We start from the raw sequence: 21104 nt of genomic DNA on the forward strand, positions 1-21104 counted from the left end.
GGTTCGCAAGGCAGTACTTCGTTAGAAATATGAAAAAAATATAACCGTCAAAGGCCAGCACAGTACTGTAATGTAATTTACAGGCTAAAGGTGCCGGCTTGAGAAGTTGGAAACTATGTTTAAATTCAAAATATGTACGCTATTTTTTTTAAACTCCTACACACGCCATAGGCTTAAAAAACAAAATTCAGGTAAAAAAATGGTTGCATGCCCAATTTATCAACGCTCATCTTACCTGGCAGTCTTGTGCCAGTGGTGAAGTATGAACTCTACATGTTGATGACAAGGACCAGAACACATCCATATTCCTATTATCGTTTATCCAGTGACGTTACAGGTTTTCTCCTTGCTATCCATATACACATATAAAACAAGCCTTAAATCGAATAGGCTTCGTGTCAATTAGAGTTACTATAATTTTCCATATTATTTGTATACTTTTTCTGGTAGCTGTTTTACATTACAGTACAAATGTCTTTATTTTTTACGTCAATGTTATATTCTCAAATAACTAATCAGCGCTCCAGATAAGCTGCGTACAGTACTAAGCGTTTTACTCATTACAAAATATTAACTACAGAATGTAGGGAATTTAAGTGTAATCTGTCTTAATGTGTAGCACTTTCTGCACTGTTTGAGTTCACATGACAGAAACAGCTGACCCATGGGCGGTGATTAGAACGGTCACGCGATCCGTGAAGCCTGTGAAGGGGCATTACATTAATCATCATTCGTTTCTTTTGAGATAAAATACTTTTTGAAATGTTATCCTCACTTACGCCTGCGTAAGATGAATAACCCAACAAAGTGGTGACAACATTCATCCCAATATCCGGTGTTACCGTCGTGTGTCTCTGTGTGTGTCGCAGTGTTTTTGGAATTAAGTAAATAACCTAAAATGTTCGGACGCTAGGACAGATGAACTCCCCGTGCCGTTCAGTGGCCGATCCACCCACCCTACCTCCCACCCACCCACTTGGTCGTGGCCCAGCAGACAACCGTCAGCCTCCACCCCCGGCCCTCTCAATTCACCTGGGTCACCCATGCGCAGTTGAGCAAACAGCGTGGCCACGAAATCACACGGGGCAAGCTCGAAAAGTGTGCCGTGGAATGCGCAGAATAATAAGACCGTCTTGCCACACCTCCCAATACCAAGACGAAGCGGCGGAGTAGTTCTACTGTGTAATTTCGATAACCACAACACAGGAGTACAAAGTTAATTTTAGGAAAAGATGTAAGCATCACACTCTTAAAACATTCCCCGACTCCCCAACCAAACGTGAAGGGTTACTTCAAGAGAGCCGCACTTTGTTTTTACAGCGAAGTCATTCAGATACAAAAAATATATATCTGCTGCATGTTTAACAGAAGCAAGGGTTCGTGAGAAATGAACAGTGACAGCAATAAACCAATGTACGGCAGCAATGTTTCCACGCGACAGATTAAAGTCGGCATCAAGCTGGGATCGGCGGGCTGATAAGCACAGAAGTCAATTTGCTCCCAGCGGTCAATCTGAACTTGCAGTAATTTGGTAAAACGTTGCATTGATACTTCTCACGTCCGAGGCAAAATGATCCGTGTTTGTGAAATCAAGATAAAAGGGCCCCTGCGTGTTGGCTTCTGTAACTCCAACCCCGTGTTCAGTTCCCACACTCATTAAATGATTTAAGCTTACAATGCACGAAATAATAAAGCCGAGACCTTCTTATGCTTTTATTCTATCTGGTCTCACGAGATGACTATACTGGTGACTTAAACACACCTGTTGGCAGCGGTGAAATGATCTTGTAACATATCCTGCCACATTGCAACACGTATTGAATACATAGCAGCATGCACAGACCCATTCACATTGGCACATTCATCCACGCTGTAACACTGGCCGGCCTTGTGTCGAATGTATTCGGTCCAAAAGCCACAGGGAGTAATGCAATACGGGTCAGGGCGTGAAGATACAACATGTGGCACGGTGGCTAGGAGATGTTAACTACCTCGCCTGGTATACAGGAGGTCGTGGGTTCGATCCTGACCCTGATGAGATGTTAACTACCTCGTCTGGTATACAGGTCGTGGGTTAGATCCTGACCCAGATGAGATGTTAACTACCTCGCCTGATATACAGGAGGTCGTGGGTATCGATCTCGATCCCGATCCTGACGCCTGCTGCTGCTGTATATTTGGAGTCTGCGTGTCTCTCTCTCCCTGTGGTCGCACGGATTTTTCTCCGGGTCCTCCGGTTTATTTCCTCCACATTTAGAATCAACATCACGAGTTTTAAGAGTATTTGGCTGCTATACATTTCCACACGATGATAAGCCACTTCGTTGAGCTATTATTTGTGATAGCCAGGTGGCTTCTGAAAAAGGTCTACATAGCTCAGTGGGGGAGGGCTTACCTGCTAAAATAAACAGAGTAAAATCAAAGCTTACGCTACACCGCACAGCACAACCCAAGGTTGCATACCTGTCAACCCATCCGATTCACCCCGTATTCCTGGATATGGAAATTGATTTCAGGTCCATACGGCATACAGACGTTTCCATACGGCCAAATTTTTTTTTGTCTTTGTGTTTCTCTCCCTTGTGATGGGACTTTGTCGGATGAACGCTGAGATTTATAAAGGGCACGGGGTGACCAGTAAGGTCTGAGTTGGTCTGTAATAAGATAGGGCATTGCAAATGGGTTGGCAGCTATGGGTTGGATATGTGAACATCTACAGAAGATGACAGAGATCACCCAAACATTGCACTGGGGGTGTAAGTCGGTTAATTGATCACGGTGGATATGCGACCTTGTACTTTATAACAAAGACACATCTTGTAACAAACACTCGACCAGGAAGCAAGTCACGAGACAATTTACATCGGGGTCAAAACAAAGCAGATCGCAAACTGACTACAGGATGCCGACTACATTCCTGTTACCCAGGTCCCTAGACGATATACCAAACGTTCAAACAACACAGGAGTTAACCTATAATACCATACCTGGAATGGCATCCCTAGAAAATTTACCAAAAAATATAGTAATTGTTTTTGTTTTTACCCATTCTAACCAAGTTTTACACACAGCAAATTGATTCAGGGCGCTGAACGCTTAACTTTACCTGCTATTTGTATGATACTGGGCAGCATGCCTTCGTTAAAACATCGCTACGTATCTTGTGACTAAATCGCTGGCAACACGGAGAGCATTATTAGTGACAACCATCGTATTCATTGCTTCCTCCTCCCCGTTCTCCGAGTTGTAATTCTACACTGAGCGTTTTGCTACGCGTGCGCCACTCATTACAAATGCGAGTTGTTATTATACCTCCGATTAGCACGTGTTGGCTACGTACGGTGCGAAAGAAGTTCAACATACACACGTGCGTAGTAACACTTACAGCACGACTTGCATTCATGTATTCCCAATGTGTCACACAGCAATGCTGTGTTTGTGGTGTATGGCCAGCCACACACACACATGGCAAGTGTCCAATGTGTAAACACACACACACATAGTAAGCCACTTGTATAAACACACTTGTTTTGTATAACACGCTGACGGCGCATGTAACATTGGTGTAGTTAGAAGTTGTATATTAATGCCGCTGTAGTTTGCGCTCCTTCAATGTAGGAAAAGCAAAACTCCACGAACCTCCAGCTCTCTCCTGAAGCCCAGTGAGTGGCTAGCAGTCCTCGATATTGGCATTTTAGCTCCCGAACGCACAGCATCGACAAGAGTGGTCTAGTAACACATTCCGCTGTGTATACCGCATACCAGAGGTGGGACAAAGTCATTGTTATGCAAGTCCAAGTCGAGTCGCAAGTCATCAAATTCATGACTCGAGTCTGACTCGAGTCCAAGTCACATGACTCGAGTCCACATCTCATAGGTGGGACCAAGTCATTGTTATGCAAGTCCAAGTCGAGTCGCAAGTCATCAAATTCATGACTCGAGTCTGACTCGAGTCCAAGTCACATGACTCGAGTCCACACCTCTGCCGCATACTTGTATACACTTTAATAAACAACAATTGTACCGACGCGTTGACACGCGTGTGTGGACCATCTGTTGCACGTGTTACACGCGCACACGTGTTGCCTGCGACTCGTCCAACTCAACCAATGCAGTCACAACGAGGGGTAGGCGATGTCTGTCTGTGTCTGTGTGGGGGGAAACTTCATTAAAAACAACAATAAATGAAACCATTTCGAAAAAAAGTTACGACTCACAATGAATTAGTGCACCGTCGCGAACTCCCGTCCCACCTCTTCGTTAGGTTGGCGAGCAGAGAGATGCCCCACGGACACACGCACACAGAGAGAAAGAGAGAGAGACACTGACCGAGAGAGAGATTTCGAGGGGTGAGTTTCATGGAAGACACCAAATCGTCTCTGCCACCCCCCCCTGCCTCATTAATATGCAGGCCGTGTGGTCTCAGGGGGGCGGGGGGGGCGGGGCGTGCGGGGACCAATCAGCGAGCGCGTTACGTCGCCCGCAACGAAGCCGCTTCCGTTACGCCACCTCCCATTGGTCGAGCGACGTGAAACAAGGGGTGGGCGGGGCGTGCTTAAGCGGAGTGGTAAATGTGATCGCGGCTGCCCGGAATTTGAAGGCGCGAGTTGAAATGGTAGCACGGACACGCAATGCGGTTGTTTACATATTCAGATGTCGAGGCTGGAGGAATCCGATGAGCTGTCAAGCTCTTTACATTCATATAAATCAAATAATGTACTGTACCGCAGGGGGACAGTGTAACGGTATTTATGTATTCTTAGTAATGCGACCACTTCGTTTTAAATTCTGGCAACAAAACTGAAACCTTTTACAAGGATTCAATGTCTGCATTAACCACAATACTTGCAGTCAAAATGCAAACAAAAAACATACTATGATAATTTTCGATTTAAAGCTTTCGTGACTGCAGGGATTCATCTTCTTGGTTCTTTCGGTAAAGTCACGTAGAAGGGAAGTAATAAAATAATAAAAATAAAACATAATAAAACATACTATGATAATAGATAATATATGCATTGTTCTTGAAACTGATTGGTCCACACCAGAGACGGCTTTCTTTTGAGCCTCGACCCAATTGGTGCTCGACCAGAGGACGCCAAAAGGTGTACAGCTCAAAGACAATGCTGCACTATCAAAGTAATGAGGGCTCGGGGTGAGCATCTACATCATTAGACCTCCTTAGTTGGAAGTATAATCTAAGGGTGCCGCTCCACTAATGTTGACCAAAAGACTTGTGTACAGGAGGGCATTATTGTCGTCTGTCCCGGTCGATAACGTAGGAAACGTTTCATTACCCAGCACACACCGGACAGAGGCACTTGCCAACTCCACGTTTAGAATCAAAGTGCGTTTAGATTATTAAAATTAATTGGCTGATATAAATTTCCACGTGGTGGGCCACTTAGTTGAGCTATCGTTTGGGGTGGCCAGGTCGTTTCCAAAAAAATAAGCTGATGGCTCAGTGGACTTTACCAGGTTAGATAGAAATGTAGTTTTATTTGTATTTTTTTTTTAAAGTGATTTGCTTATCTTTCCTATACTTTGCACTCCTATTGTGTTTTTGTATTGTTTGTTGTGACGTTCTGACCCACCCATGTGTGAAGAAGAGCTGGAAAGCTAATCGTATTTCTCCAGTATAAATAAAGATCGATACTCCAGTCTACCAGCAACCTGGAATATTTTTTAGTGAAAAACGAAGCCGTGAACACCCAGGACTCTGCAGTGGAATTTCCACATTAGCATGGCAATATTTAGCACTTTTCTTGGTTCTAATAATACTGTTCACATTTTGAAAAAACCCTCATCAGTGCCTTCCTTATTACAGACCAATTCAGACCTTATTGGTCACCCCGTGCCCTTATAAATCTCAACGTTCATCTTACAAAGTACCATCACAAGGCAGAAACACAAATAGACAAAAATGTTTTTTTGCCCGTATTGAAACGGCTGTGCCGGATGGACCTGATAACTCAAATTCCCCTGTACAAGAATACAGGTCAACCATATGGGTTAACAGGTATGCCATCGAGTGGCATTTGGGAGGAATATATCGCCCAGATAAAATCAACTCAAGGAAGGGGATAACACTCAAAGCTCCGCACAGATCGATTTCGTCCCACTGCCTGTACTACCTTCTCCCTAGCCACCTCAAAGCCTAGCACGTTTGAACATTTCACAAACTTGTGTCATCCACCAACCCTGGCTTCTAAACTGATGGTTTACTGGCACCCAGCTCTGGTGGAACTTGAGATTCTTGAGCACAACAGCCAACCCTTGACTTCTCACCAAGTGGTGTACATTTCTATGGCAATGTCCAGTTTCAATTGTTAAATTTCCACCAAGTGGCACAGGCCTCATTAGGCGATGCTCACTATATCCACCCTTCCAGTTGATGACAGGGGGGTAAGAGTTTGCCCTGGTTGTGATTTAAACTCACACACTTGGAATAAAACATTAAGCACACAACGATTCACCACCCACTTATAATGCGATATCACAATTCAACTGTTTAATGTTTCTTTTTTAATCTTCTCATTTCTCCTGCCTTGTGCAGTTGTTTTCTCCATTAGTCTACATGTTACATTATAATACAATTTACACAATTCAATGCATGTATAATGAGCGTAAACATTTTTTTCTATCAATGGACAAATGTATTAAATGCCCAATACCCGAACCAGCAATGCCATTTATTTAGCGATGAGACCACATTAAATCTCAATACTGTACAGCACCCTCTTTTCATCCTGCGTTGGGATGTCTGGTCCAAAAGTGTGGAATATGGGAGAGAGAAAGTCAGAGTAGCCCAGCAACGCCTCGACGAAGAAAGGAAAATACCCCGAGGCAAGAGACGAGATCCCATTTGTTGTACTGCCATCTTGTGGCCACATTGCAGCCCTGCAAATTTGGGACCTTGAGCCACCCAACGTATGAAACTACAGGTATGCACTAACATACCGGACTGTACTTGAGGAATACGGACTGGCCCCTGCCATGGCAATGTGGAATTTAAACGAATGGCGAAGGCCACCTTTGAAGATGCGCAAAAATCAGTAATTCTGTGAGCAGCAATGCTGTCTTGGACCTGTGTTTTATTATAATTTGTCTATAGCTTTCTCTTAAATATTTAATACATGAGCATTCACGTGGAGGGATTTAAATCATCACCGCTTGCTTAAGATACACAATTGGGTGAATCTATTCTGCACACATTGTCTACATGTAAACCTACAAATATAAAAATGCGAGATGGGAAAAACATATTTTATTAAACTTACATAGCCTCTACCGAAGACACTTTGCGAAGGCAGATTCATATAAAATTTATTGAGAAAAACATTTTATCGTACAAAATATCGAGACTTGAAAAAACCTATTTCGGCTATTCTCAGTGCTGTTTACCAAGCAACTAGTATTGCTTCTGCTAATGCACACCATATAGGGTGGCTGTTTCAGCACTTTCCACATTTAACCACTTTTGCGTCCCCAATACTGATGTTCATATCACATCAGGTATTTTTCTAACGCAGAGCTGGCCAATGGGAGATCCAAATCAACTTCATACCAACTGGCACTCGTATGCGACCAAGAGTTGAATTTAAGTTAATGGTGTAATCACTACACTATCGCAACCATCCCTCATGAAGACCACCTTTTTTGCCATCATTATTTGGTAATACTGCCTTTGCACAAGCACAAATCCTCAGCAACAATTTGGGCAATGGACGTTCTTTTATGTGCCATGAATAATAACCATTGCCCAAAGCATCGCCTAATGTAAACCTTTCATTTTTAGCCTCCGGCTGTCGCAACAATCGCTGCTTGCGAGCACCTTTTAAAGCCGGCACATGACACAATAATAACAGCAGCCGCCATTCGCCATGAAGTGGCGGTGACATCACCATCACAAAATACAAAGAACTCCCCCTTATAGCCTTAACAGGCTGTTGGGAGGCGGCGCTGTTAGCGAGCACCTATGAAGGCCAAAAATAATATTCACATAATGGTAAGTGGACAAAAAATGAACATGAATTGTCAGGATCATAGCACAGTGTAACTACATTCCATTGCTACGCACATGTACACAAAAACAAATAGTCTCCGTATTGCCATGTAGACCATTGGGGCAGAGTACATTTGGTCAGCGTGTAATCAGACCAACATGTTGCATGATCAGAATCGTGCTTGGAAACCATTTTCTCTCCAGTGCTTACACTTCATCAGATATTCACTTATTGCTGAAATAATCTATGAAAGACCCACTGATGTTACCCATGGCGAAAAACTGAACTTGGGTCAAAATGATTTAAGTGCAATGTACGAACAACTTCTCCACCACTCGTCACACACACACGCATAGACATATGTTTGAGGATGAGTCATTCGTGTCTTCACTCGAGTCCTCATTCTCCTGCAGCCTCCATGCAAGTTGCTGACATTTCCTTTAGGATGCTAGAGACCTGCAGAAGCCAACAATCACACAATATAACACATTGCTTCAACTCTTATCCCTTTCCAACCCTAACTTGTCAACATATCTTCTAGCATTTTTTCCAAGTTTACCATTAAGCTGCCCCGATTCAATTCATGATTTCCACAGTGCAGTACTAACTCAGCAATCTGACACAGGCATTACGAGACCCCTTAACCACTCAGCCACCCCTGTCTGTGAACAAACGAATGAGAACCAACGACTGACCCTACTGACCATTCCTTAAGAACAGGGCTCCTTAACCGATAAAGGTGGATGTCAGCAAGAACGCACCTCGCTCATTGCAGGCCGTCTCCCCTTGCGATCCTCCAGGCACCGCAGGGCGAGTTGGTAGACTGCGTCCACCCGCTCAGGATCAACTGTGCCAACGTGTGGGTCCGTGAAGTCCTGCAGTGTGTGCGGGCCATCCTCCAACTCCTCTGGTAGGCTGCTCTGCACAAGCAACGATACGCTCACTTTCCGTTGATTGCAACCGATAGGCATTTACTAAGATTTATTGGCAAGTTTATTATCAAGTTTTGACTTTTTGAAAGTTGTATTTACATAATCCGTCATATGTAAATGTGCAGTCCCTTTTGTCAATCCGCTGCTGGATGAGGACCTCCCCATGCTGTGCGGTCGGTGGGGATTATTTGACCATACTTCACGTTTATCAGTGCGAGTTGTTTGTGAAGACGAGGAGCGTGAACATGGGAGCATTGAATGACAACTTTGAATTCTGATGCAGTGCTCTTTGCTGACCACCATGTGGCACAGCCCACAGCTGCCTATGACAATTTGGCATGCATGGCGGTCACCCATTAAAACACTATCCAGGCTCAAACTGAATAAGTTTGTGAGATCTGATGAGATTTGGCACATGCCAGGTGATTTGGTTATAGGCCCATCTAATCTTGTCAGATCTCAAGCTAAAAAAGACGGCCAGTATAGCAAAACACATTATTGAAGTACTATACTATGCTCCCATATGTATGCCCCTTAATTTCACCAACCTGCATTGACCAGCATGGTGAAGTATAGTCACCTAACCCCACGACCTGCATGGCGGGGGTGGGGGGAGACAAACAAAAAGGCTGCACATGTTTATCTCCTTAAGTGAAACTTGATGATGTCCTTACGATTACAGCTGGGGTGCGCTTGTTATCAAAGGCAGGAAGACCTGTGATCAGCTCCAGAAGAACCTGAAATACAAACCCAAGGTTTAGATGAGTGGGTAAGCGTTGTAGATGATAGAGTGTGCTGGGCAGGGCATGGCGAGCGTCTTGAGCTTGGTAAGTGTTGAGCGTGGCGAGTGTTGAGTGTGGTGATTATATTAAACCACGGTGAGCACGTTGTACATGATTGAGCGTGTTGGGCATGGCGAGCATGGCGACTGCAATGGTCGAGGCGAGTGTGGTGGTCGTGGCGAGTGAGGTGGTCATGGCGAACGTAGCGAGTGCGGTGGTCGTGGTTAGTGCGGTGGTCGTGGTTAGTGCAGTGGTCGTGGTTAGTGCGGTGCTCGTGGCGAGTGCGGTGGACGTGACCCGTACCACCCCGAAGCTGTAGGTGTCTGCGCGGGGTGTGAGCTCGCCACGGAGCGCCTCTGGTGCCATGTAGGCCGCAGTGCCCACGACTACTGACGTGAGGGCGGTCGCACCGCCCGGCCCGGAGCCCCGCACCAGCCCAAAGTCCGCCACCTTCGCCACATTAGCATTGTCCAGCAGAATGTTCGCCCTGGGAGATAGAGAACGATCGAACAGCAAGGTTGCAGGTGTCCACATGCTTGAACAAGCAATCATCCCCTGCACCTCCAATTAGCACGGTTGGCTACGTACGGTGCGAAAGAAGTTCAGCATACATACATCTCCAATGGTGACCATGAGCCAGTGATTCCACACTCCCGTAAGGATTTGCATTTATAAGTAGCTTAGATGGCACAGCGGATCCAAGTGCCTTACTTCACATCTCATCTCAACAATTCTATTGCTCTGTTGCTGTCTATCCAAGGGGACAGCCAGTTGCAGTTGTGTCTGTGTGGCACAAGGCCTCTGTGTGCAAGCACCTGCCAATGTCCAGTCCAGTTTACGATGAGAGTCCAGTTTACCATGGAAGTCCAGTTTACTATGGGGGTCTTATTTATTTTATCATCCCGGGATGGTTGATGAGTTGAGCCAACACCAAACATTATTTGAATTTGTAACCTTCCAACCGTGAGCCGAGTGCCTCACTACAGTGCCACTCAGCCAAATTCTGCATCAAAACTTTAGACTCATTTTTAAATAAACGAGCCAACAGATGAGCCCAAATCTCCTCGTGATGGAAACATGCCTCTACTCTTGCCAGCCATGAGGATTTTACTCAAACCGAGTGAATAAATGGAATGTGCGCGGTGATTGCCCACTCACGTTTTGATGTCCCGGTGGATGTGGTTGTTGGCGTGCAGGAAGGCGATGCCCTTGGCTGCCCCTTCAGCAATGCTGAGTCGAGTGGCCCAAGGCAGTGGAGGGGTATTATCCTGGAAACGGTCAGAAAGTAATCACTGGCAGGTGCAAGGGTGGTGGGTAGATATTTAAGTAGTTAGGTTGGTAGGTGGTAATCAGGTAGTTAGGTTTGTAAATATGAAGTTAAGGCACTGATAGGTAAATAGGTATGTAGATCGGCAGCAGAAAAAATGGACTGATGAAAATTAGAATTGATCCCAAGTGACATTGCTAATATGATGTATTGTTTTTACTGCCAAAGGTGGTGTTCCGTGGCAATGGGTGATATCACGATTGTTATCACCATGATATTTTTTATTACTATATAATGTAAATGATCTAAAAATCTTAAAATCCGAAAAGATCTCGAACGGTCCTTAAAATCTAATTTTTTTACATCCAAAACCCATCCCTATTAGACAGTCCTTGAATCTTTAAATAAGAATGTTATGATTAACCATGTCAAATGCTCTTGCAAAGTGGATAACGATAGCCGAAAAAATTATCCTATCTAAAAAACTGTAAAGTCAAATAGATATGCAGGTATGTAGACATGTATGCAGCTAAGTAGATACGTTTGTAAGTGGAGAGTTAAATGGGTAGGTTATTTAAACCTTTTAAGAGCCCATTAGGACAACACATTTGTTGTTCGTAATACAACCCTGAGATGATACAGGTGGAAGAGTACGAATGGACACAACAGAACAAACGGTTTACTACATGGTGCTCTGACGAGGCCATTATGACCCCTTGAACCACTTTCCCATGAATTGTGTTTCTACTTGCTTGTGCCAATGGTGACATGCTGACCTTGCAGGCGAGGCGTTCGGACAGGGAGCCGTTGGACATGTAAGGGTAGACGAGGCACAGCTGGGGCCCATCGCACGAGTAGCCGAGGAGCTCCACCAGGTTCTCGTGCCGACAGCTGGGCACACGCACACACACAGCTCCGCTATCCATTACATACATACACATTCACACTCACTCAACTCTGCTCTTTGTTTTTAGTTTATGTCCTTCCTCCGCACCTCCGATTATTATCATGGTTGGCTACATATGGTGCGAAAGAAGTTCAACGCTCAGCCGCCTTTGTCTCTCCAGTGGCGATGTTTACACACTGCACTGGGTACTCATTTGCGGCTGAGTCAACCTAGGGGAGGCCCAGGACCGGTTCACATAATCATCACTGGTGTTGGCCGTGAGAGTCGAACTCGGATCGCCGGGTTCGTAGCGCAGCGCATTAATCGCTTAAATAAACATAGTCACATACAAGAAAAGATAAATCCCCTATTTAGCCTTATAGACAACTATTGTGTGTGCTGCTGCCAGTGGCCGCACCTGCTGAGTGTGTGTATCTCCTTGGTGAACTGTGTTTTCATGCTGTCCATAGACACATGGTCGAGCTGAGGAAAAAAAGAAAACACACACGGGGCACTAAAACTCTCGGAACAAACATTGGGGAACAAAACTGTCAGAGTTGGCAGTAGATACACCGTCGGGAATTCAGGTTACTGCTTTGTGACACGAGTGCATCGGCCGTACGCTCGTGGATTCACAGTTATCTACTCACAGTCGAATGATTACAAAGTTCTGATGTTGTTAGTTCCAAGTGTCAAGTTTTTTTTGTTTCACCAGGTGAGAACTCAAAGAGACCAGGGTAAAGTCTCATTTCCAAGAGAGACCTGGGATATGAACCTGCCATATGGGGGTGATGAATGTGATGCATGATCCCAGTTGTGTAATTTGTCGGTAATTTTTTGAGTTTGGCAAATTTGGACCCTGACGCTGGCATACAATGGCCTACCCTTGTGAATTATGTCAGGTGATCCTCAACAACCACTGTGACGCAGACGGCGAGTATTGTTCTGGTTGTTACACACCGCAGTAACAATCAGGGTGGCCTCTGGATATTGAACCAGAAACCTCTGCGATGGGCAGCGAACACTCAACCACTAGGCGATGTAACTGCACAAGTATCCTGTGAGCAGGTTCATGTAAGTGTCTAAGATCTAGCTGCATGGATGTACTCACGGCTTGAGCCTGATAGCACTTTGAATGTAAGAGTAAAATTTGAATGTTTCAAATGCCATTATTGTCTGTATTTATAAAGCCTAAACACAAGCTCATGTAAGTGTAATAACAGCCATAGAGGGTTCACGTGGGGATTGGCTTGCCGGTCCTGCTTGTAGCCAATAAGGGTTGAGATAGGGACCATGGCCCAGGCGTGATCACGGCATGTCATCAGGAGTGATTGGCCTAGCCATTCGGGGCCCCAGCTAATGGGGAGCCAGATGAGGGGCGTGGTCCCGGGATTGACAGGGAACCATCGAGAATGGTCGACGCTGTCCATGAACGATTGGCTGGGGGGACCACGTGACGAAGGGATTAAGAGAGAGTGAGAGAGAACGATCGGGAGCAGACTGGAAACCGACAAGAGCAGGGTCACGCGCGGACGGGGGCTCTGGGTGCCACGTGCGCGGTGGGGACTTAGTGCGAAGTCTGTCCTCTCTCCGTTGTCTGCCAGCAACGGAGAGTGAGTGAGTAAAGTGTATTGTGGAGTGGAAATAAAAAGGACTGATTCCGAAGCCGTCTCAAGAAGGATCATTACATAAGTATAAAAGGCAATGCAGCCTTGACAACAGATAGTCGAGTGATAGCATTTACTCACGGCCGTTAGTTTCTTGACAGCGACGGCGTTTGTGCCGATGCGGCCCAGGTACACCAGGCCAAAGCCTCCCTCGCCTATTTTGCTGCCGCCCTGCAATAACGGGGCGTCATTGAACCCGCCAGTCATGCGCAGCAGGGCCGTGAACTCAAACTTCTCCACGTCTGAGGCATGGGCAGAGGAATCGGTGTAAGCCAGATGTGTCAAGCATCACAAAATACGTAAAACATACTACACATTCTGGCATAGTGTAACAGTCATAAGGTCACAAAAGATCAATCCTGTCCAGGAATCCCCTTTTGAGTCAATAACAAGAAAGTTATTTATTTATCTATCTACGAAAGCCTCTCTGAGTTTCGAGATTCTCTATCAAGAGGGCCTTGCCTTGGATATTTTGTCAATTCCATTTAAAGGAAGATTTTATGACTGCGAGGAAATGCTTGTCACTAATAGCATCTCCCTGTGGAAGACACACTCTGGAAAACCAGTATTAAAGGAACATCAAGATTGTTAATTGGTTCACCTGTGGAGAGATAAATATGTCCACAGACAGACTCAGTTTGACACGCACATCAGGCTAACGCAGACAACCACATGTTCGCATTCTAACCTGAGTGAAATAACACCCATGATAATGGCTTCTAACACACTTGCACAAATTGCAGTGACATATAATGTATCAATTTAAGAACATTTAAATAGAATTAAAATGTTTTGTTGCCAAAATAAAAAAAACAGATTTGAGCAATTGTAGTGGAAAGTTGCGTGGTAAGTCTTATAGCTATTGGTTGGGGGACTTATGGAGTTTGCATGAAAATAGGGTCATCAGACGGGTGGACTGACATAAGTAAAGTTAAGGTGACTTGTGCCGTACCTGCTTCAATCCCAATCACCGTGAGCTCGGTAGGCGATGTCGGCTCCACCACACGCTCCTCTTTGTTTTCGCTTTCTCTGCCAGCCCTCTTTGTGGATAAGAGCGACATCCCAACTCCAAGTCCTGCGATGTTGACGTTGCCTCTCCCGCTCTCTTCCCCGGCCGCCTTCTCCTCCTCCTTCTCCTCCTCATTCTCCATGGCGGTGTATAGCGGGCCCAGGCAGGTGTAGAGAGGCGGGACGACGCAAGCCTCCCACTCACCTGGCGAGCAGCAGGGCTGTGAGTAGAGCAGCGAGCTCTCGCACACGCTGCCATTGTCTGACGAGGGCGGAACAGCGGTGATATGGCGAAAGGGATCCCGCCGCTCGTACGAGCCTAGGGTGGGGCAAGCGTAGATGGATTATTATTATTACAGTCGCATCGCACTCGCTCACGGTGATGTCATATCGTGCAGTCGTGCTCCACGAGTCGTGTGACGTTATCTGTCTTCATCTTGCCCAAAGTGGCATCCGTTTCACTCGAATGTTTTTAATCGCCACAACTTTCAACTAAAAATTATATTGGATAGTTTTCACGAGCGTTATTGTAACCCCCTCCCCCCTCCAACTACAGAGAGGTGGTGGGTGTCCGTGGGCCCAGTGAGTGACGCACTGGGGAGGAGCTGGTCAGCCGCATTGTAGAATTCCAGCTTTACAAGCAGGTCCACCAGATTCCCCACCGTGCAGTTCTGGGTGCCCCAATCATTCAGCAGTTCCATCGTGGGGCTCCTTCCCGCCTGCACCACTTTCTCAAACCTCCTGCAGGACACACACGGGCACGCACACAAGGATAAAAAAAAACACAAACACTATTTTTTATTTTATCAGGTATGTAGCTCTTTTTCAGAAGTGACCTAGCCACACATGACAGCTCAATGAAGTGGCTTATCACATAGAAATTTATAGCAGGAGATCAATACTCGAAGCGCATGATTCTAAATGTGGAGTAAAAAAACGGAGGACCCCAAGAAAAATGCACACAACCACGGGGAGAGAGACACGCAAACTCCAAATATACAGCAGGTGTCAGGGTCGGGAAAAAACCCACAATCTCCTGTATACCGGGCGAGGTATTTAACAGCTCACCACCGCGGCACCCCCCACATGCACACAGAGAGATACACATGCAGGGAGATACAAACATGCACACACAGAGAGATACACACATGCTCCTGGGGAGACAGCCAAAGCAGGGATGTCAAGCTGGGGACAGGTTAAGATATTAAAGTACTTTCCACTGATGTTATCTGACAGCAGAATGCACACCTAAGACAGCTAATAAAGGTGGATCAGGATCAAAACGATTAAATAAAGAGAACAAAAGTTGGATGGAGTGCCTTTGAAATAGTTGAACACGATAATGAAAAGGAGCACAACAATGCACCTGTAAACACATTTTCAATTGGTACACACTGATTGGGCCACTGATATTTGTATAGATAAGGTCAGTTCATACGCAGGAGTTCGACAATAGCAGCAACACTGGACTAGCCCTGATGGTGTGGTTAGGCCTTCATCCAGCAGTAGATGGGACAGTGTTTTTTATAAGGATAACAGCCGTGGCCATAGTCGGGAATTGAACTCAGGTCACCAGGTTCATAGTGCAGTGCGCAAACCCTACGTCACTGCTCCACCTCATTACACTAATGTGCGTCCACAAATCAAAGAACCTGGATGGCAGTTGTCAGCATGCTTCATCATGAGTTTGTGTGATTTCAATCTATTCAATTGCAGCCAACATCTGGTATGCTTGAAGCGAATAACCAAACCGACAAATCTGATGCAAATTCAACCTTAAAGACTTTGTTGCTCTTAAATGTGCATGAGTAGGCCGTTGCGTGCAGAAGTTGCAGATAAAATTTGAAAATTCTGCCAAAAGATTTTGGATAATAATGCTAATTACCAAGTTAAGGCTCATTGAGTCTAAAGAAACTTTGAGGGCCCTGCTTGGGATGTTTCAGCTGTTACTTTCAAAACGAATTGTAAAACTTGCTCTAAATTATTTTAAATGCATCAGACATGAAAGTGAGTGCAAACTGGAAATAAACTCAATAATACCACGCACAAAAATGTGATCTAAAGACAGCAAAAGTCACGCTTGTGACAAGAAGATCAGTCCTTCCATCGTGAGATAATAAACGTTATACACAGAGTCCAGTCACGTCACGTGACAAGCAAAGGCATGAGTGGAAGACCCATCGTGCTTTGCACAATCACACCATGCTGGAGAACACTGCAGCGCTATGAGGAAAATCAACACACAAATGGATAAAGAAGAGCAATGGCCGTGTTGCTTATGTCTCGCATACCAATGGCTCCTGACCTGGGTAGTGAAGGACAGACATTTCCTTAATGCCAACTGGTGAGACAAGAAAGAAGGCTGTCTCTGGTGTCAGCCAATCAGTTTCAAAGACAATGCATATATATTATCAGAGCATGTTTGTTTGCATGTTTGTTTGCCACAAGTACTGCATGGTATCTATTTGTTGTTTGAACATCTGAACACCTGTTTGAAGGCAAAAAAAAGGTCCCACAGAGATGCCATCGTCTCAACTCGCACCGGTTGGCAGAGCAGTGGCGCACACCTCACCTGATCTGCAGCATCGTGTACCGTGGCTGGCCAAGACTGTTGGGGATCTGCGCTGCCAGTTTTCTCCAGGCGTCGTCTGGATCCAGCAGCGAGGCGAGGCTCTCCCGTGGGCTGAAGGCCAGCTTCCTTACCAGCGTCTCTCGGCTGATCGGTACTTGGCTCATTCTGGTTGCTGTGGTGCCAAGGGAAATAGCCGCCTGATGCTCAGCAACACATCGGCAACCGTTTCACGGTCATTCAACAGGGCCTGTCCGAAATGGCCACAGTTGGACCAATTCAAGGGGCAGCTGAGCACAAAATGCTGGGTCTGAAAAAGAGATATAAAAGAACACGTTTTCACGCATTTAAAAAGGGTGCAGGTGATGGTTCTGGCTCTGCAATGTCTTACTAAAGCCACTGCTGGCGAAAAAGGCTTCCATCAGAGGGTGCTCTCGTGGAAGCCCTTTAGACGAGCAGCGGTCTCCCAACCTTTTTGGCACCAGGGACCGGTTTCATGGAAGACAATTTTTTCACGGACTGGGGGGGGGTCATCATTGGGTCGTTCCCCCTTTTCAAAGAAGCTCTCCAGCGACGTTTGTTTTTTACTCATTTTGGCTACTAGGGGTTAGCAGCTTGTGGGCTTACCAAAACTGTGGCTGAGACAAGTGTGCAGTGCAGGAAAGAGGCGCGGACGGAAGTGGGAAATAAAATAATGGGTGGGCCACACATGGACTCACCCCACTCACATCCTGCTGTGCGGCTCGGTTCCTAACAGGCCACGGACCGGTACCGGTCTGCGGCCCGGGGGTTGGGGTCCCCTGCTTTAGAGCAGTGTTCTGTATCGCAAGGCCTGCGGGCCACTGGCGGCCCCTGGCGGACTTTAGTGCGGCCTCTTGACGTGCGGCGCCCGACAATACACAACACGTGAAGACAACCCCCATCATCATGGTGCTGCTGTCAAACTCCGATGGTTTCAAATGTGTGGCAGCCCTCACACTGATGAGGTCTTATCGGCGGAAGTGGCACCCCCCCTCTGAAAATTTGTGAAGAACGCTGGCCTAGAGGGTATTTGGCCTACCATGGTGGCCAGATGTCTTGTAAGAGATGGCAGTATCAATACTTTAATGCCACAATACGCAACCTGCTGATAGACTAATTGTACACATTTGTTTAATTATAAACTTTTGATTTTATGGCCAGTTTTATGAACAAATGTGTTGCGTCGTTGGTATTGTTTATGCGTTACAGTACGGTGACGTACACGAAGTTGACATACAACTCAAGAAAAATACCCGCGGAAATTCCGGCACACGGGGAAGATGACAAGTTGAAATCTCAGCCGTGGTCATCATCAACTCAGACTCACCGCAATAATTTCACCAACACTTTCATGACCACCAACCATCATTACTTTACCATCATTATCATCATGATGGTGCTTACTACCATCATTACATCACCATCGCTAATCATCACAGGACCATCATAACTGTGTAGCCACCACGGTAATGTTGGCACTATCAACATTACCATTATCACCAATACCATACTATTACCATCACCATCATAACCACGGCTGTATAATGATTGCCACCATCATCACCACCACCACTGTACAATTACCACCATGATCATAACAATGACTGTATATTGATCACTGCCACCGTCAATCGTCACGATAATTCCTGAAACATGACCACCCTATCTTCATCATCACCACCATCTCTCTGGTGCTGATACTACTACAAATTGTGAGTTGGGTGGGGGGGGCGGAAAAACTCCCTTTAAACAGCACTTATAACATCGTACTATGGCCATACTGGGCCCCGTCACAGACACATGGAATCTCCACCACGAGCAACTGAGACGAGCCGCGGTAAACTTTACCTTCAAGCAGCGCGTCCTGTAACCTCGGGCACTCGACGACGACGACTTCAGCAACGAGCCTTGGGACTGAACAGCGAAGTCGCTGTCGACCCCCCTCGCCTCCTCCCCCGCCGGCACTGCCGATGAGCACGGTGGGCTACGAACGGGGCGCGAAAGAAGATCAGACGGACATCACGGACGGAAAAAAGAGAGACAGGCAACAGTACAACAGCAGCAGCAACAACAACAACAGCAGCAGCAACAACAACAGCAGCAGCAGCAGCAGCAGCAACAACAACAACAGCAACAACAACAACAACAGCAGCAGCAACAACAACAACAGCAACAGCAGCAGCAGCAACAACAACAGCAGCAACAACTTTAAGACTGCGGAAACGACGGAGGCACGAGCGAGACGCTTTTCTTCCGCCCGCACTGCGCCCTGGGAAAGTCCCCCGTGACTCACAGGGGGGAGCTGCCCAAGTTGCACGGTACTGAATACTGCTGGCCGCTCTCCGGATGACGTGATTGCTAAGCTCCAGAGTGATTTCAACAAACTACAACATCAGCTAGTTACTCTTAAACTAGTCCTAAATCCTGACAAAACCAAGGTGCTATGCTTCTCACCAGGACTAAAGCGGGAAGTTATTTCCCCCCAATTACATTCCTTAAATAATGATCAAATAGAGCAAGTCAAGATCTATAAGTATCTTGGGGTCGTCCTGGATTCAAAACTGCATTTTCAAGATCACATTGATTATATTGGGAAAAAGACAAAAAATTAAAATTGGTTTTCTGTATCGACACAAGCACTGCTTCCCCCCTATGTTCCGTTTGGAATTGATAAAAGCTACCATACCTCCTCTAATTGATTACTGTGACATTGTGTATAAATCAGCCCCAAGTACTGTACTGAAGAAGCTTGACTCAATGTATCACTCGGCCTTAAGATTTGCATTGAACTGCCCATATAGGACTCACCACTGTGATCTCTACATTGGGTCAAACTTAACATCTCTGAATGTTCGACGGCTTGTGCACCATATATTATTTATTCATGATGTACTTACAAAAAAATCCGCAGATTACCTGCTGGATTTCCTCTCTGTTTAAAAGAACAAATTTGACCTAAGGTCGACACTCATTTACCAGCTTCATATTCCCTATTGGAATGCTGTTGCCAATAAATTGCAACTTGAGTCACTAACTATGAGATCTTCACTCAAAACTGCTCTAGAGGAGTTGTATACCCCTAGCTGCCAGTACTATTCAGTGGCCTAAAATAAAATGTTTCGCTCCGGATGATCGCTGCAAAGTATGACCTGTGTTTTGATTTCGTGTGCTGATCTTAATGGTGCATTGAAAAATTATAATACTCCGATTGATGCTCCTGCTGTTGTGGAGTGACTCATGCAGCCAGCTATGGCTGCAGGGTTTTGGTAGTACATGTTGTTTATGTCATTTATTGTGAAAATTCCGTCAAAAAAATATTTTTTGTAATTTTTTTAGTGTTTCTCCCTTGTGATGTGACTTTGTAGGATGAACGTTGATATTTATAAGGGCACGGGGTGGCCTATAAGGTCTGAATTTGTCTGTAATAAGGTAGGGCACTGATAGGGGTTCACAGGTATGGATATATAAACTATATGAAACTTTTTATTTTACCAGGTAAGGACCACTGAGCGATATATAAGCTTTTTATAAAAGAGAAACAAACATACAAAAATCTCAACATATTCGTCAAAGGAAAAAAACATATTGCATCTTAAATGCCGAAATATATGGCTCAGGAACACGGGGCAGTGGACGAATCTGCCAAACATCCCAATTTGCCCAGCACAGTCATGTATGGTGGCTTCAGCAAGGATTACACCCGTAAAGGATTTGTGAAAATCGGGACGTCGTCCCCCAGTTTGACATGGCCTAATCTCACGAGTGTCAGACCAGAGAACCCCAAAAGGCAAACAGGACAAAGACAATGTATCAGAGCATTCATAGTTTGGGGCGAGCAGCTGTATCATGGGACCTCTGGTCTGACACTGGTGAGACTAGGCCGTAAAGAAAGCTGTCTCTGGTGTAGGACAATCAGTTTCAAAGACTGCAGATATTATCAGAGCATGTTTGTTTGCATGTTCACCA

At 45.6% G+C, this 21104-nt stretch overlaps 2 protein-coding genes across 3 annotated transcripts in view; both read right to left on the reverse strand.

Annotated features, from left to right (window-relative positions):
* Nucleotides 1-4360, reverse strand: part of LOC144943761 (carboxypeptidase M-like) — a 30036-nt gene extending 25676 nt beyond the window's left edge. Inside the window, exon 1 of the mRNA XM_078871563.1 lies at nucleotides 4218-4360. The gene's annotated coding sequence lies outside the window, so the exon portion shown is untranslated. The remainder of the gene's footprint in view (nucleotides 1-4217) is intronic.
* A 2949-nt stretch (nucleotides 4361-7309) lies between these two features.
* On the reverse strand, nucleotides 7310-19374 carry IRAK4 (interleukin 1 receptor associated kinase 4). Of its 2 annotated transcripts, none has more exons than XM_078871565.1 (12): nucleotides 18987-19374; nucleotides 17121-17292; nucleotides 15144-15289; nucleotides 14493-14867; nucleotides 13622-13782; nucleotides 12292-12356; nucleotides 11764-11878; nucleotides 10879-10988; nucleotides 10024-10207; nucleotides 9613-9675; nucleotides 8768-8926; nucleotides 7310-8462 (listed from the first exon to the last, which is right to left on the reverse strand). In XM_078871565.1, the coding sequence occupies exons 2-12, from the start codon at nucleotides 17282-17284 to the stop codon at nucleotides 8406-8408; spliced, it is 1599 nt and encodes a 532-aa protein (XP_078727691.1). In that variant the 5' UTR covers nucleotides 17285-17292; nucleotides 18987-19374; the 3' UTR covers nucleotides 7310-8405. The 2 variants fall into 2 exon arrangements, with proteins under 2 accessions (XP_078727691.1, XP_078727690.1); XM_078871564.1 differs by having other exon boundaries at nucleotides 17121-17427.
* Between the last annotated feature and the right edge of the window lie 1730 nt (nucleotides 19375-21104).

Source organism: Lampetra fluviatilis, chromosome 32, assembly GCF_964198595.1.
Source record: "Lampetra fluviatilis chromosome 32, kcLamFluv1.1, whole genome shotgun sequence".
In the NCBI taxonomy this organism is placed as follows: Eukaryota; Metazoa; Chordata; class Hyperoartia; order Petromyzontiformes; family Petromyzontidae; genus Lampetra; species Lampetra fluviatilis.

Coding starts and splice junctions, on each gene's coding strand:
- IRAK4 (XM_078871565.1), bottom strand. CDS start 17,284: ATGAGCCAAGTACCGATCAGCCGAGAGACGCTGGTAAGGAAGCTGGCC. Junction 13,783..14,492: donor GGTGATTGGGATTGAAGCAG/GTACGGCACAAG, acceptor CCCATGCCTCAG/ACGTGGAGAAGTTTGAGTTC. Junction 12,357..13,621: donor CTGTCAAGAAACTAACGGCC/GTGAGTAAATGC, acceptor TTTTTTCCTCAG/CTCGACCATGTGTCTATGGA.